We start from the raw sequence: 17,298 nt of genomic DNA, 5'->3' as shown, positions 1-17,298 counted from the left end.
TTTTCTAAGTTGTTTTATTTGCTCGCATGGTAAGTATACAGTGAAAATCAATAAGGATTTTCGCACACCGGTTGCATCTGGCTTTTCTCACATAAAAGTGAAATACCATGATGCCGGAGCCAGAGCAAATGATGCCATCCCTACCACCCATCGGTTGCTTCTGAAATCCCGGTCACAAAAGCGCATTACAAGTTTAGTTTGGCCGCCTAGCTGTAAAAATTAAGCCCACCAGAGATTTTCCCATCAGATTTACCTCAAATAGAATAAAACAAAGTTGTTTCCTTTTCTGTTTGTGTGGCATAAATCTATCGATCAAAATATGATCGCATTGCTGGCTCCTTAGCTAGCTTTAATGCTTCCAGTGGTTATTCCAAAAAGGTTTAAGATGGCTTTATTACGACTTTATGTAATCTATCAGGTTTTAAAGCTGATAAGACGTGATATGCCTGCGGCTTAGAAATAGGTTTTTAAACCAAGTTTTTATACGCTCTTTACAGCTCGGTTACAATGAATATTTTGATTGGCGAAAAGGCAAGCAGATAAGTTTTATTCAATAAATTTCTAGATATCTACAAAGTGTTTTAAAGTTGCTCGTATCGTTAAAGCTGCTTGGTAATTTAGACTGCATCACCAAACCTTAAAGGGCTTAGCAAATCCATGACAAAACCTCAATAAATAATGTCTAAGAGCAGAAAGGATACAAATTGTTACTTGGGATTTGTTTTCTATCATGTCCAGTAAGTCTTCTGAAAGGTTAATAGACAATATCAGATCAGTTGTGATATCCAAGGTCATCCAAACTGTTCTTGAGTTTAGATCTTAAAGTCTGCGGGTGTAACGGTAACTTCTTTTATTATACAAAGCTACGATTTGTTAGTCTTCTGAAGTCCGCGTAGTTGCCGGCTTAGAATAGTACTACGGACCGATCACCTGTTCCGGGGGTAATAGTCCACCAAACAGGTAACCCCATTCCAAGATGTCAGGCAACCCGTGCTGATGGATGAATGGTTGAGGGGGTTTAAAATATGCTCGATCTTTTACGGAGCCCGTAGCGTGGGTAGATCACCTTTTTGGGTTGCGTGGCGGAAAACACTTTGGACCCTATTAAATTTCACACCTTGTTGAAAGTGAAAGGTCTCGGTTTTAGATGTGGCCGAGATGGATCTTGAAACTAGGAAAAATAGGTTAGTATTCCTAATATTTTATTCGGTGTTCACTGGTTTGAAATAGAAGGAACTAGGGTTCCGATGCATGGTCAATATCGGTATCATTTCTCGACGTTCTCGTTGAGGGATCCGATTTTGGCTGAAAAAGGAGCGTGTTAAAAGCGGAACCTATCATCCTTCCTTGAAAATTACTACTGTAAATTAATACAAAGGACACGGGGTATACCATAATATATTAAATATTGGTCGCAGTGGTTATGTCCCGAGAGGGCCGGATCTAAGAAGGGCTGGGAAGCCCCAGGCCCCCACATTATAGGGGGCCCCACAAAAACCTTTTTTGGTTGCTAACATTAACTTTATTTTTCATATTGCTCAAGCTCTGTTCAAAAATAAAGAAAAAAGTTTTTGCTCATCTCTCCGAGAGGCCCCCACATTTGCTCGGACCTCGGGCTCCCACAATCTTTAATCCGGACCTGTGTCCCGAACAGAAAAAAAAGTGTTCTGAAAGTTACAGTGGTTGGTTTTTATCAACTAAGTTTCATAACAGTAAGGAAGCCCACAATATCCCAAAAATATATATAACAACGCTTATTGTTTTTCTAACTACTTTAGTAAGTACAATGGATTATGTAACACTACCTAACGTAGTGGAAAAAGCTATAACCACAAGTGTAGACCTGAAGCTATGGTCTCCGGAGTAATGTTGTTGATCTGGCATATCGCAAAACTATCTTGAAATGACTCATGAGATGCCAGGGGAATTACAGATCAGGGGAGACTGAGGAGACTTGATCCCTGGGGAGACTTGTTCCCCCCATATTTTCTCGGAATCAAAAACAGTTTTCTTCTAGCATATTTTTTCCAAAACAACATCTGGACAGACGACAATGTTTTGGCAACAATTGATTTTAATTGTGTATTGCATTATTTTTTATGGTTTGTTTTTAGTCCTTCAAAAATCTTTTAGGCTATTCCGAAAAATCTCAATAACTTTGTGAAAATTGAACCAAATCGTGTCAAAATTTCACAATACATAGTTTAAATGAAATACTATTAAACGTATTTATCCACACAAGGCTGTTATATAAATATTTTGATTAATGTAGCTCAGTGTATATAACAGTGACATGGCGAGACTTGATCCCCCGAGGATTACACACACATTATACATGCAAAAAATAAAATATTTGGAAGCCTCTATTTACTCGGAATTCTAGTATATTCAATGATAAAACGTTTCAGATAATTATTATTTTATTACACACCATTGAAGGGGGATCAAGTCTCCCCATTTTCAAAATACGGCATATCCTTAACAATTTAAGGAAATCTTATATGTTTTCAAATGTACCATTTTCATCAAAAATACAAGAAAACTTGAAAAGAAAATGAATGGGAAGCTTCTGGAGTTATTTTCCCTTTAAATTAAACATGTGCTCAAAAGGGGATCAATTGTGACCCATTTTTACAAAATACTTCATAAGACATGCCTCCATAAAAACACAGTTTTGAAAACTTTAACAATAATTTAAAGTCCTTCTGTTGTGTATAAACTTACAATAGATGTTTACCTGCCATTCTGTGCGAAAAACGGATCAAGTTTTGTTGTTTTTTTCTTAAAGTTACAGGCAAATTAAGAAAAAGGCATCAAGTCTACCCAGTCTCCCCTACAGTTTAAAGTTCATTGTGAGAATAACTACTGTTACTATCAAGAGCTAAACTTAAGGATTGTTTGTACGACCCTCAATATCCCAAAGGTTTATTATAATACATAGAAGACTTCAGGTTGGTCCAGTCACCGCGATTGATTATGAAACGTTACTCAGTATGTCACATATACAGGGGATAGACAAAATGATCGGGACAGGCAAAATTTTCACTCTTCAAAAAATGTTTAACTAGCTGTAACTTTTCGAAAAGTGCATCAAATATTCGCAAATTTTTACTGTCAGTTCTTTAATTAGTTGTGTATCAGTGGTTTAAATTTGGAAAATATCGGACTATTCTCCACGAAGTTATGAAGATTCTTGAAACAGGTATAATTATCCGATAGCCAACTTCTCCGGATTTAATTAACCGATGGCAATGAAATTTTGACCATTTATGACTCTTATAATGAACTCTGAAAAACGTTTGACTTAACTTAAATTTTTTAACAACAGAAAAAGTTATAGCGATTTCATTTATTTTACGATTTTACAGTAAATTGATCTATTTTTAATATGCATCCCATTACCATTTTAATTTATTGGCAGCTATGTTGTTACTTTCCTTTAAAACACATTTATATATCAGTCAATTAGAGGGAAATTAAATGAACTATAATTTGCATCTTGAATTTTGAAACGATGATGAAGTTTTGGATAATTTGGTATTTTATTAGAAAAATAATCTAATCGTTATAATTATAGCTGACCCGGCAAACCTTGTATTGCCCATTTGGTGATGTAGTTTTTTTTTACAATTATCTATCGCATTTAATATTATTTTATTGTGTTGTTTTTGAAATTCTTTGCATCTCATGCATATTTTAGTAATGTCACAGTTTTTTTTAATAAATTATGTATTTTATTTTCCCAACTTATTATACATCTAAACATAGCCACCCTGAAGTCGAATTGAACCGTGCAAAAAAAAATCATGCCGACCGTTCTAATATTTCATCGACTACAAAGGGTATGCAGAGTCAGTTGTTTATATAATTGAACGTCGTGTGTGTATAATAGAACAGATTTTCTATCAGAACATGCTTTTCACCTGAGAAATATACATTTTGTGTTTGAATAGCCCGAATAAATTCTATCTATGGTTTCACTTTTGTTAAGAAAAGGCCACCATTTCACTTCCTGGAGAAATCTATGGAGGAATCATTGGAGGAATCCCTGGATTCTTGGAATAACGCGTTCGGGGGAGGATGAGTTCCTTGAAAAATTCCTGAATAAATTACCGTTGTTATTTCTGAACGAATTACTGGATTAATTTCTGCAAGAATTCCAGAGGAAATTTCTGAGTTCCTGATGGAATTCCCAAAGGTATTTCTGGAAGAATCCCAAAATCAATTCCTGAAAAAAATGCCTTGAGGAACTCCTGGAGGAATGCCTGGAGGTATTCCTAAAAGAATTCCTGGGGGAATTCCTAGTGTGATTCCTAGAAGATTCCCTAGAGAAGGTTCTGAAGGAATACCTGGAGACATACCTGTGCCTTGTTATTTCTTGAGGAACATTCAGATTAATTCCTTGAGAAATCTTCAGAGGAATTCCTGGAGGAATTTCTGGAGGCTTTTTTTGAATAATCGCTGGAAAACTTTCAGGTGCATTTCCTGGGAGAATCCTTAAAAAAATCCTGAAGAATAGATGAATACCTGGAGGAATCACTGAAGGGATTCCTCGAGGAATCCTTGAGAAATCTTCAGAAGAACTACTGAAGGAATCCCTGCAAATGCTGGTGGGATTCCTGAAGGAATTCCTTGAACCAATTCCTGGATAAATCTCTGGAGGAATCCTTGGAGGAATACCTGGAGGGAAAATTTCTGGAAAAATTCCTCAAGGAAACCCTGGAAGAATTCCCGGAGCAATCTCTGGAAAAACTCCTGGAGGAAATACTAAAGAAATTCTTGAAAGAATTTCAAAAAGGAATCCCTGGAGAATTTTCTGGATCAATTCCTGGATCAATTCTTGGGATAATTTCTGGAGGTATTCTTGGTGGCAATCCTGGAGGAAACGCCTGGATGAAATCAAGAATTCCTGAGGTAAATTCTGCAGGAATTCCTGAGATGATATCTGCTGGAATTCCTGGTGGAATTCTTAAAGGTATTTCTGGTGGAGTCCCAGAATTAAATCCTGAAGGAATGCGTGGATGAATCCCCGGAGGAATCTCTATAGAAATCCCTGGAGGTATTTCTAAAAGAATTTCTGGAGGAATTCCTAAAAGAATTCGTGGAGAAATTTCAAGAGCAATCCCTAGAGGAATGAGTTTCCAAAACATTAGAAAAATATGTTTTCGTGATATATGGGAACCAAAATTCCGGATAGTAGACTATTTGGAGTTTTTCAAAAGATTTTTTGTATGAAAATCCTAAACATTTTGTATGGTCCGTAACGCTCGACTGTATCCCACCCCCCCCCCCCCCAATACTCCCCCTTGAGCGTTACGTAATTTGTGGACGGCGTCTTATCAAAAGTGCTTAAGGTCATCGCACTGAGGGGAAGGTGTCTCAAACCATGCCAGGAACCTGCCCCGGCCCGTCTTTTCAAGGTAAGCACTGTGCTCCGAAAAGGGTCTGACAAAATTCACTTATGTATTCCTAGTGTAATTTGGTTCGAACTTAAGACGGATAGTATAAGTCGACGGATCAATTATGATTTCCGCCACTTTTTTTATGTGATTGATTCTTGTGATCGCAGGTGCACAGCACCTCCTAGGCCTGCATGAGATAGTTGGCGTACAGCGGTTTTGCACGGGTCGCTATCGTGCGTTTGGCGTTGATGGATACATCCAGCGTCTTCTTTTACCCTAGCCAGGTTTTTGGCTGGTAAATATTTATCTGGGAATGGTAATCACCAATTCAATATTTTTTAATGGCTAACGATGACAACTTTTTCTAGCATCTATCGCTAACTGGATTAAATAGGGATTGTGCTTGATACTCACCGCGGAACAGCCTTTTTGGCAAACGTCCGAAACATCTCCACCGTCACATGGGCACCGCTGGCTGCGCATCTAATCTGGCGTTCCGAGAGCTGTGTGTTTTCCCAGTTTGAAGTCCTGATACGCCAGTATTTGTCTAGTTTGACGCCAAGCTTCTTCTCGGCCAATTTTTTTATTTCGTAGGGACCCGATACTCCGCATCGATCGGCCAGGTGTTACAGATCCAGCGTGCTCTCTACCTTCTGGTTGTAGTCGCTCTTCAGAAATCTATTATCTTTCAGTGAGTCAACGTCAACCTTGACTGTGGCCGGGTCATTCAGAAGGTAACCCAGCTCCGATGGGATCCGCTGCATTTCGCATAGCCGAATCAGCATAACATAGCACACAGACCTAGGTGCGAGGTCAACTGAAGCTGGGCGACCGGACGCCTCTTGCCTTGCTCATTGACCCACTTGCATATGATCCCCAGCACCGGAACTCCCGGCAATGATTCCGCAGCAGCCCAATCACCATGTGGCACTCGTCCGGATTAGTAGCGATGTTTACTGATTGGTTGTACAGCGGGTCGGTGAAACGACGTACTAACTTGTGTCTGTTGAATAACTGGTAGAACGCTACGGCTCCGACGGCCATCATAATTGAAGTAATTGCGATCATTTTCTCTCGGTCCTTTAGAGTCATGTTGTGTCACTATCTAATTATTTATGCTATGACTGTCCCAGTAAACGTCGTACTGCCTTCCTACTGTGTTTTTTGTCATACAGATCCCTAGAGAAATCACCCGCAAACTTCATCTGTATGGGAGCCCCCCTTTCCAGAGACCGGAGGAGTCTCACACTATGCTAAGAACCTTCCCCGGTCCCATGCCCATCTGCATACAAAATTTCACACCGATCGGTTCAGTGGTTTCCGAATGCATAGCGGTCAGACAGACAGACAGACAGACAGACAGACAGACAGACAGACAGACAGACGGAAATTCATTTTTATATATATAGAAGATAGAAGATATATATAGAAGATAGATATATATAGATAATCTAATCGTTATAATTTTCTTCCGTGTTAAGAATTTCAAGTTAAGTCGAAGGTTTTTTATAGCTCATTATAAGAGTCATAAATGGTCAAAATTTCATTGCATTCGGTTCATTGAATCCGGAGATATACCAGCTCAAAGATGGCTATCGGATAATTATACCTTTTTCAAGAATCTTTATAACTTCATCGAGAATAGCCCGATCTTTTGACCACTGATACACAACTAGTTGATGAACTTACAGTAAAAATTTGAGAATATTTGATGCACTTTTCGAAAAGTTACAGCTAGTTAAACATTTTTTGAAAAGTGAAAATTTTGCCTGTCCCGATCATTTTGTCAATCCCCTGTAGCTGATGTTCTGAACTCAAAGATAGTTTGGCTGACCTGGAATATTCCCATAGTGTCTCTAAATGACATTTGAGATTTCAAGAGCATCCCGGATCTCAGCAGATTATGCTTAGGCTATTATTTATGGTAAAAACACATAAAGATTTTCTTGTAGATTTGAAGGACTTCATTATAGAACTGTTTGGAAAATCCTGAATGTCTCAAAGTTTTATAATAAAAAAGTTGACTTCAGATTGGTCCAGTAACCACGGATACTGGTAGTTGGTAGTACTGGTAGGTGGGCTTCGTAGCCGAGCGGTTAGCGGCGTCAGTCGTTTAGGTGTCTCGTAAGCCTGAGAGTGTGGGTTTGATTACCGCTCCAATCGGGGAAAATTTTTCGTCAAACGGAAAATTTTCCACTGGACCACTGGGTGTAATACGTGCTGTCCGTTGTCTAATGTTAGTAATGTTCTGTCTGTAGAGGCCGCAAGGTCGAAGACGGTGTAATTGTCTTTTTTAAATACGCAACGTAACTCAGTATAGCAAATTTTGCTGTTGTTGCGAGTGTAGACCTGAAGTCTTGAACTCCAAGGTAGTTTGGCTGACCTGAAATATCCCTGCAGTGTCTTTAAATGACATTTGAGATTTCAAGAGCTTCGCGGATCCCAGCAGATTATGCAATACTATTAGCTATGGCGAAAACACATAAAGTTATTCTTGTAGATTTGAAGGACTTCATTATAGAACCGTTTGGACGACCCTGAATGTCCCAAAGGTTTATAATAAGCTAGTAGACTTCAGATTGCTCCAGTAACTGCGGTTGGTGAAGCACCGTTACTCAGTATAACAGAAATGGATACTGTTACTAGTGTAGACCTGAAGTTCTGAACTCCAAGGTAGTTTGGCTGACCTGGAAAATTCCTATAGTATCTATAAATGACATTGTAGACGTCAAGAGCATCATGAATCCCAGTAGGTTCCTCCTCCTCTTCTTGGCGTAACGTCCTCACTGGGACAAAGCCTGCTTCTCAGCGTAGTGTTCTATGAGCACTTCCACAGTTATTAACTGAGAGCTTCCTCTGCCAATGACCATTTTGCATGTGTATATCGTCTGGCAGGCGCGAAGATACTCTATGCCCAAGGAAGTCAAGGAAATTTCCTTTACGAAAAGATCCTGGACCGACCGGGAATCGAACCCGTCACCCTCAGCATGGTCATGCTGAATACCCGTGCGTTTACCGCCTCGGCTATATGGGCCCTAATCCCAGTAGGTTATGCAATGCTTTTATTTTTGGCGAAAATGTATAAAATTATTCTTGTAGATTTGAAGAATTTCACTATATGACAGTTTGGAACACCTCTAGAACATCCCAGAATATAAAACACCTTATGATATTCTCGACGAAGGTTAAATAAATACATATAAACGTAATCCACATCTAGGTTCAGCTTTTAAAACAATTGGTATGTCAATTGTTTCGTTTTTCCAAATTTCATGGTGTTCAGGATGTTCTAGGTTACCAATGAAGCCCCAAATAGAAATATTCCCATTTTTCCCTCAATTTGCAACAACTTTGCCGAAGACAGTATTCTGTTTTATCGAACGGGTGAATTTATACAGCCGTTTCAATGTTGGGATCATATATGACCCCTCCGGCTCGTAAGGGTTAAAGGCAGCTGTGTAATTCTTTTACGTCTAGCGCCACACTGTTTCCAAAGGCCCAATTTCGTTATAGAAATTATTTTAGGCATGAACAACTGATTTTAAAAGGATAGTGTCTTCGAATAAGTTGTTTGAAGCCTTTTTTTTTAAAGTATCCCTAATGTGTTTTATCAACCTAAAAGTAAGAATGAAATTCGATTTTTTTTTTCATAAGTGATGATAGCGTGCTTCCCAGCCAACTACATATCGTAAACCTTTGTGTGGAAAAGATCGTATATTTTCATATATTCAATCAAAATTGTATAATAATTTGTATATTTGTTGACAATGATTGCGTCAAATCGCATTTTATGCCAAATAAAATTTTAATTGCGTTTTTGTTTCACATAGTCGTCTCCGATCATAAAAGGTGCGAGATACTATCGGTAGGATCGCACAGAGTCGGATAGAATCGTGGGAAAAACATACATTCATAGTGTCAAGCTACAAGTTCGCTAGCATCGTATATATGATTTCTTTGAGTCGTGGAAATCGTCGCATCACATCGTATATGAATCTGCTATATCGAGCTTGCTACCTAAAGGTATTATCAAAATCGGTAAAATCGTATACAACCATAACAATGTTGTATATCGATCGTTTGCGTCACACTTGCGTCGTATACGAAGTGAACGAAATCGTAGAAATCGTATATTGATTTTTACAGTCGCATATGATTGTTACTGCACTTGTAAAAAAAGTTTTAACCCTAAAAGGTGTCCTAGGAATTATAACACAATTTGTTATAATTTTGTTAATTTCTATCATATTTTATGGAACAAGTTTTGTATTTTTTTTTTGTTATGATCATAACAAAAGTTATTACATTTTTGGTCTTTTTATTGGGAATTTTGTTAGAATTATTGTGATTTCAACTACTGACGGTACATGTTTTATAACACCCTTTGTTATAAAAAAATATTCTAACAAAATAACACAGCTTGTTATAATTTTGTAATGTCTATTTAGGCGGGTTGCCTATCGGTTCAGGATAGGAAATGGAACCAAAAACCAAAACTTGATCTAATTTATTTTTTTCCGAGGCGATGTATGAAAATTTACCTATTGTATTATGGTAAATTCCATAATTTTGAACAACACGAATTGATGTGCATTTGTTTTCTCCCAAAACGCACCTATACATCTTCAAAAGGGCCACCCATACAATTGGACGTGATAACCTTAATGACCCACGCTAGTACATATACAGGGGATGGCCAAAATGTTTGGGATAGGCAACTTTTTTTTCTCTCACCAAAAAATTCAACATGCAATAACTTTTCATAGAGTGCATCAAAGAATCTCAAATTTTGACTGTTTGTCAACCTATTATATGTGCATCATTGGTACAAATTTGGGCTCGATTGAATAATTTTTCGCGAAGTTAGAACCGTTCGGGTAAAACACTATTTTTTAGACAACTCATTTTTGAGCTGTCATATCTCGGAAACCAGTGAGCCGAATTGAATAAAATTTTGAACGCACACTAACAATATGTGAATGCTTCACAAACTATTAAAACATAGGTACTTTTTAAACGGGGAAAAAAGTTATCATGGATTGACACTTTTTGGATTTTTCTCGAAAAAATGTATTTTTTTTACATCAGTGTCAATAAATTTTAGTGTTGATATCCAAAGATTTTCCACTTCTGTTCTCAAACTATCTCTAATCAGATAACTTAGAGCCTATTTTGATTGAAGGAAGACCACATTTAATAATTTTTGTGTGGTATTGTAAGTTTGACTTATTTTCCTCTATATGGGTAAAAATTTCAACCCGGTATAACTTAATTCGCCGTGAGGAAATATTACATTTTATAACGTCGTATTAAGTATCAATATATTGTTGATAAACGTTAAAAAAATCGTTCACTTCGGTAAACTGGTTTCCGAGGTATGACAGTTCGAAAATTAGTTGTCTAAAAAATGGTGTTTTACCCGAACGGTTCTAACTTTGCGAAATATTAATCAATCAACCCCAAATTTGTACCAATGATGCACATATAATAGGTTGACAAACAGTCAAAATTTGAGATTTTTTAATGCACTCTATGAAAAGTTACAGCGTGTTGATTTTTTTTTTGTGGGAGAAAAAAAGTTGCCTATCCCAAACATTTTGGCCATCCCCTGTACCTGCATACATAACAGTCTGCCTCAACTGAAATAATATTCTGGTCGGTTGATAAATCATGATATTCCGGTTCAATTGCTCCACAAATGATTATTATGACGTACTGTTCAATAACATTTTACGCAAACAGTATTGGATGTATCATTTCTACCAATATGAAAAGGATAACAAATTGACATGATAAACGGAAACGTAATCAGTGAAGCCAAGGGGAAAATCGAGTGCGCTGCTAGTCGCTTTCGTACAATTGCTTTTCAATAGACGATGAGAAGCTTAAGATTTTAAGCTGCTTGTTGCTACTAATGTGTGACCAGTCGGGACCAGTCCCCCTATGTCCGTTAATAGAAGCGTTGTTGGAATGTCTAATGTCAATTGATATCCGCTCAACTTGATTGGTAGAAATGAATGAACTTGAGTTATTGGCTGTGAAACTGATAACGTTTTAGTTTAGTAATGTTTCAATTTTAAAGCGTTATTTTTTACAAGTAAAAAATATTCTCACGCCGAACAGTTTCACCGAAATCACGATATCAACATGACCAAAATACGACTTTTGTATGGAGGCCCTGTGTCAACCTGAAAAAAAAAAACATTTCATCCCATGTTCATCTTCATACAAGGGTTCAACGCATAACGCAAACTTTCAAAAGTAAGTACATATAACGAGCAGCGGTAAAGTTGGACGCTTGACAAAGAGCTGTGTATTGCAAACGATAACAATAATGTTATAGGTACACTGTGATGATGTGATGCCATATTAGAAAAAGCGTCTCAGCAGCGATTGTATCCCAACGATCCCAACCCTTGCTAAGATGAAAAATGTTTTCCATGAAAAAAAACTTCATTCAAAATTCTCCATTCGATAACTTGAATCTTAAGGAGGAAATCTTATCGCATTTCGTTCCTCCATTCTATGAGGCATACGGAAGATTCTGGAGCGTGTATTTAGCTCTATTTTCGTAGGCAATACTTTTCTTTTCCTTCTTATATGTAGTACTAAAGCGCGGAAGGATAATATAGAATGTAAATAGAATTAGGATCGAAACCCTTCTGGCTGTTGAACAGTTAGTTGATGGTTCTGTGTACATCAAGTAAGATGGTGCAGCTGTGCTCCACGAGCAATACAATAAGGCAACCAATGGTTGTACATATTTTGAGATACATAAATACATAACACCTTCAAGCCATTCTGCCCATACGTAATTTCAGAACAACGTTCTCATCCTAGGTACTATCAATCAACTAAAGTCCAAGTGTTTCTTTTTCTCTTTTACAGGATTTTTTCTTGTAACCCCTCCCACCATCGATAACGACAAACGTTCCAATGATAAGCAGCGTAATATGGCATCAGAATAAAATACATGGAGTCATTAATCAAGACACTAGTGGTCGCTAGTCTCCTTATCGGCATGAGTCGGGTGAGTAAGGGATAGGGTGTTCATAATCTGCACTAGACATTAGGAAACGTCCATAACTAGAGTGGTTCGCCAAATATTGAACAGTTTCTGCAATATTCATTATGAATCGAACTGAAGTAATTCTCGCTCAATAAAAATGTAAGATGTAGATGCTTTAACATGTGTGTAATTAAATAGGTGCAATTTAATTGAAAATTGTGTAGCGCTGCGCTGATGACACGAAAACTGCACAATTCTTAGGATTGATTTAAAGAAATTGGTGTTGTGAAATAAGCTAATGGCTAACCGAACATAAATATCAAAGTCACATCATAGTTACAAAAACTGGGAGGATGTCCTTTAGATCTAGATCTAAATATTGTTTAAAATATCATTTTCATTGTTATTTATTTAAAATTATCTCACTTTCATTATGCATCCATGATTAAATTGTTGAACACTGGCATAACCTAAGCTGTTAGCATGACTGCCAGATTTTTTTTTCACTATTTAATCCTGCATTTCAAGCGGTATCAGGGGAGTTACAGTGATATTCCAGAGGTGTCCTAGTGGGCTTTAGAAAAATTCCAGGAGTTTTCAAGGGGTTTCAATGGCGTTCCAAGGAAGTTTCAGAGGGATTCAGAGAGTTCTGGAGGTCCCAATGGAATTTCAGTACGTTACAATGGACGGAATTCGCGAAAAATCGAAAAAAAGTTGGCAGCACCCTCTCAGATTACAATGAAACTTTCTGGGTGTGTAGACCTTATTTAGATAAGCCACTTTGCATACTTAGTTTCTTCAAAAATTATCTAGACTATCTTTTGAAAAGGGCTAAACTTTTTTTACCGATTTTTTTTCTAATGTGTTTACTAAAAAATTGACTACTCCTACAAGAAAGTGTTGTATGGGTGATAGTCACTAAATACGTCAAGTTTCAAGAAATATATTGAAAAAAAAATTCAAATTGAGCCCAACACTGAAAAAAAAAACGTTTTTAAAAATTCAAAGTCAATTTACAAAAAACACACAATTTTCGATTTCGATGAAATTTTGTCTCCAGATAGGTAAATATGTTCCCTACCAACCGTACATACACTACAAAATGGGCACTTTTAAGGAAAAAAAGTTTTTCTTACAAAAACTTTTTCATATCCAAACGATTTTTTTTCAGTGTCTTTTATTATCAAAAATTAAACCAGTGAAGGTCGTAATCATCTCAGAATCCAATGAAACACAATTTGTTACGAGATTGTGTCTCATTTATTCAAGGAGATTTTGTCTTATTCATTCAATCAATCCATTTTTTATATTTAAATGAATACTTAAATGTATTCTCTTATGAAATGACGAATTTTGCCCCAAATCGTATTTGGAGTTAGCAGCACTTTCTCAGATTACAATGGAACTATCTTGGTGTGTAGACTTTGACTAGATAAACCACTTTGCATACTCAGTTTCTTCAAAATTTATCTAGACTGTTTTTTGAAAAAGGCATTTAAATATGATTTAGGACGAAATTCGCCATTTTCTAAGAGAAACCATTTGTAATAAAGTATTTATTTAAATATATTAATTGAATTTTTTTATTAAACACATTTGAAAAAAACCAGATTAATCCACCTAGTGGTGATAGTGCCTTTCTCGTCGAATATGTACTCATGATCTTTCCATCGACGTTAGCCAAAATGTTCCTGAATCCTGAGAACACTTTATATAGAAAAGCAACAATTTTAACAAAGCCATCATCGATTTGGGAAACTTATTGATGATACATATTCCGATGTTTTGTTCAACAACAAAACAAAGCTAAACAATATCAGACCTTTCAGTTGACTGTTTGACGACATTCCATGCACTACGGCAGCGGGGTGTGCGTCAGCTAATGCATGAAGAAGGTTAACTTTATTCATATGATAGCATGATTTTGGTTCACTTCTATTTAATAACTGCATCACTTCTATTTTATCGTTCATCAGATTATCAAAATCGTCGCTATGGTTTACTACTTCCGGCGGGTTCTAGAACACTATCGGTTCTCCCAGATATGATCAGAGATTATTTGCTGGCGTTAATCATGTTACTAAATGAGTCATTGATATGTCACATGTATTGGTTCTCTTTTATGTTTGACCATTTCTGGCGGAACACCCGGAATCGGTTCCGTAACACATTGATATGGCTTGCGTCTATTTTCTTGCAACTGTTCATCATGTTATCTAAAGAGCCGTGATTTGAGGTATCGCATGCATGGGTTTGGTTTCACTTCCGGCACGGAACCGGTTGCGTATCACAATCGGTAGTCCCTTAAATAGTCTGAGCCTATTTACTTGCTAACGTTTATAAGGTTATCAAAAAAGCCGCGCTTTGCTGTGTCACATATGTGGGTTTGGTTCAATTTTAAATTAAGCCACTTTTGGAAGGAAACCCGGAACTAGTTTAGGCACTACTGGCAGTCCCTAATGTGCTCTTAGCCTACTTCTTTGATAACCGGTCATCAGTTGTCGGAAAAGCCGTGATTTGATGTGCCGCATGCAAAAGTTTTGTTCACTTGAATATACGGCCACTTCCGGCGGGACACCTGAACCGATTCCGAAACACTGCCGGTTCAGATATGGTCAGAGTATTTTTTATGCCAACCTTTCATTATCTAAAAAGCAGACATGGTCGGAGACCGTTTTCTTGCCCACTGCTTATCAAGTTATCAAAAATGCCGCAGTTTGATGTGTCACATGCATGGTTTTGGAGCACTTTTATATTTGACGACTTCCAGCGGGACATCCGGAACCGGTGCTGGAACACTACCGGTTCAGATGTTGTCTGATACTGTTTTCTTGCTAACTGTTCATCAGATTATCGAAATTGCCGCAATTTGAGGTGTCGCATGCATAGTTTTGGATCACTTTAATATTTGGCCACTTCCAGCGGGACATCCGAAACCGGTTCCGGTACACTACCGGTTCTGATATAGTCTGAGACTATTTTCTTGCCACGTTTCATTCGGTTATCAAAAAAGCCACGCTTCGATATGTCGCATGCATGGATTTGATTTATTTTTATATATGGCCACTTCCGGCGGGACACCCGGAACCGATTCCGGAACACTACCGGTTCAGATACAGTCTGGGACTGTTTTATTGCTAACTGTTTATCAGGCATTCGAAAATGCCGCAGTTTGATGTGTCGCATGTATGTGTTTGTTACATTTTTATGTATGACCCCTTTCAAGGGTACTGGTCCAGAACACCTAAATGGCCATAACTCCGGAACGGCTGGACCGATCCAAACCATTTTTAATAGGAAATAATGGGACCAGATTCCGCGTCGAATGAACTGTCGGTCATTAAAATCGGATGAGGTATACTATCAAAAAGTGATGTAAGTTTTTTTTGTACACATACACACATACACACACATACATACACACATGCACACACACATACATACACATACATACACACACACAGACATCACCTCAATTCGTCGAGCTGAGTCGATTGGTATATGTGACTCGACCCTCCCGGCCTTCTTTCAAAATTTCATTTTTGGAGTGAACATATAGCCTTTCCAGTACACTTAGTGTACGAGAAAGGCAAAAATCGGTAAAAAAAAGTATAGCCCTTTTCAAAAGATAGTCTAGATAATTTTTGAAGAAACTAGGTATGCAAAGTGGCTTATCTAGTCAAGGTCTATACACCCAGAAAGTTTCATTGTAATCTGAGAGGGTGCTGCCAACTCCGAATACGATTTGGGGCGAAATTCGTCAATGGGGTGCAATTGGCGATCCAGGGGTTTCCAGGAGTGTTCTGGAGGCTTTCCATGATGCTTCAGGGGATGCTAGGGGTATTTCAGGGGGTTTCATGGGCGTTCTATGATGTTTCAAAGGCGTTTCAAGGGGATCTGAAAGAGTTTCATGGGGTTTCAGGGGTATTCACGGGAGTTTTAGGTGGTTTCAAGGGTGTTTCAGGGAATATTTATCCCTGATATCACTTCAAACACTAAAACAGCATGAAAGCCTTCTAAACATTTCCTGAACCTTCCTTGAAATCATGGGCGTAGCCAGAAGGGGACAGGGAAGGGGTCATGGCTGCCAGGTTTTTTTTTAATTCGAGCCTTCTCAAGATTGTCAATAATTAAGAGTTCCAGGAAAAATTCTAAAGAAATAAACCCTTCGAATTATTCAGGATTTAATCCCCAATCATCAAACTTGATTTCCACCAAAATCCACAAGAAATTGGCTTCTTTAGCGGTGTTGAGTTAAGTCCATATTCAGAATCTGCATGCAAAACTGAGCCGAAATCCAAATTTTCATGAATTTTGGTGCCCGGGAACCTATTTTAAAATCAGTTTGAAGTTTGTATGGGGGCGATTTGTCGAATCACCCCTCGTCGCATTTTGTACTGGGCGGAGCTGTCAAGCAGTTGGCCAGCTGTCAAAAGGTGATTTCGAGAAATCTATTCGAAAGCGATTTTAGGTACCAAAATGAAGTTCTAAAAATCTGAAAAAAATCATGGTGGTTCAGAAAAAGGTGCTCTTTCGTATAAAATCAAAAAATCAATATATTTTTCTTAATTTAAAACCCCAATTACGCCAAGTACCCAAATCTCTAAGAGTACCACTGTAATCTAATCATAGAATTTTACCCTTATAACAACCTTGATTGAATGGCTAAATTCCGTGATTCTAACTCAAGGAAAAATAACATTGCCTGTCTAATTTTCCGGATAAGCCGCACAGTGGTCCTGGTTTGAAAATACCTGGCAAAAATTGCCAAATCATAGTAGTCTGCTAGTTTCAGCCTAAATGAATGTATTGGAACATGATTTAGCGCTCAATTTCATTTTAAAGGCATTTAAATTTTTTGTCGATTTCTTCGAAAAAAAAACCGAA

At 37.7% G+C, this 17,298-nt stretch overlaps 1 protein-coding gene across 1 annotated transcript in view; it reads left to right on the top strand.

Annotated features, from left to right (window-relative positions):
* Nucleotides 1-17,298, top strand: part of LOC109409635 (platelet-derived growth factor receptor beta) — a gene marked incomplete in the record, with an annotated part of 434,203 nt that overhangs the window by 232,639 nt on the left and 184,266 nt on the right. The window contains 1 exon segment of the mRNA XM_062850911.1: nucleotides 12,294-12,432. Coding sequence (XP_062706895.1) covers nucleotides 12,376-12,432 — 57 coding nt within the window.

Source organism: Aedes albopictus, chromosome 2 (genome assembly GCF_035046485.1).
Source record: "Aedes albopictus strain Foshan chromosome 2, AalbF5, whole genome shotgun sequence".
Lineage (NCBI taxonomy): Eukaryota > Metazoa > Arthropoda > Insecta > Diptera > Culicidae > Aedes > Aedes albopictus.
This window is presented reverse-complemented; position numbering and strand designations above follow the sequence as displayed.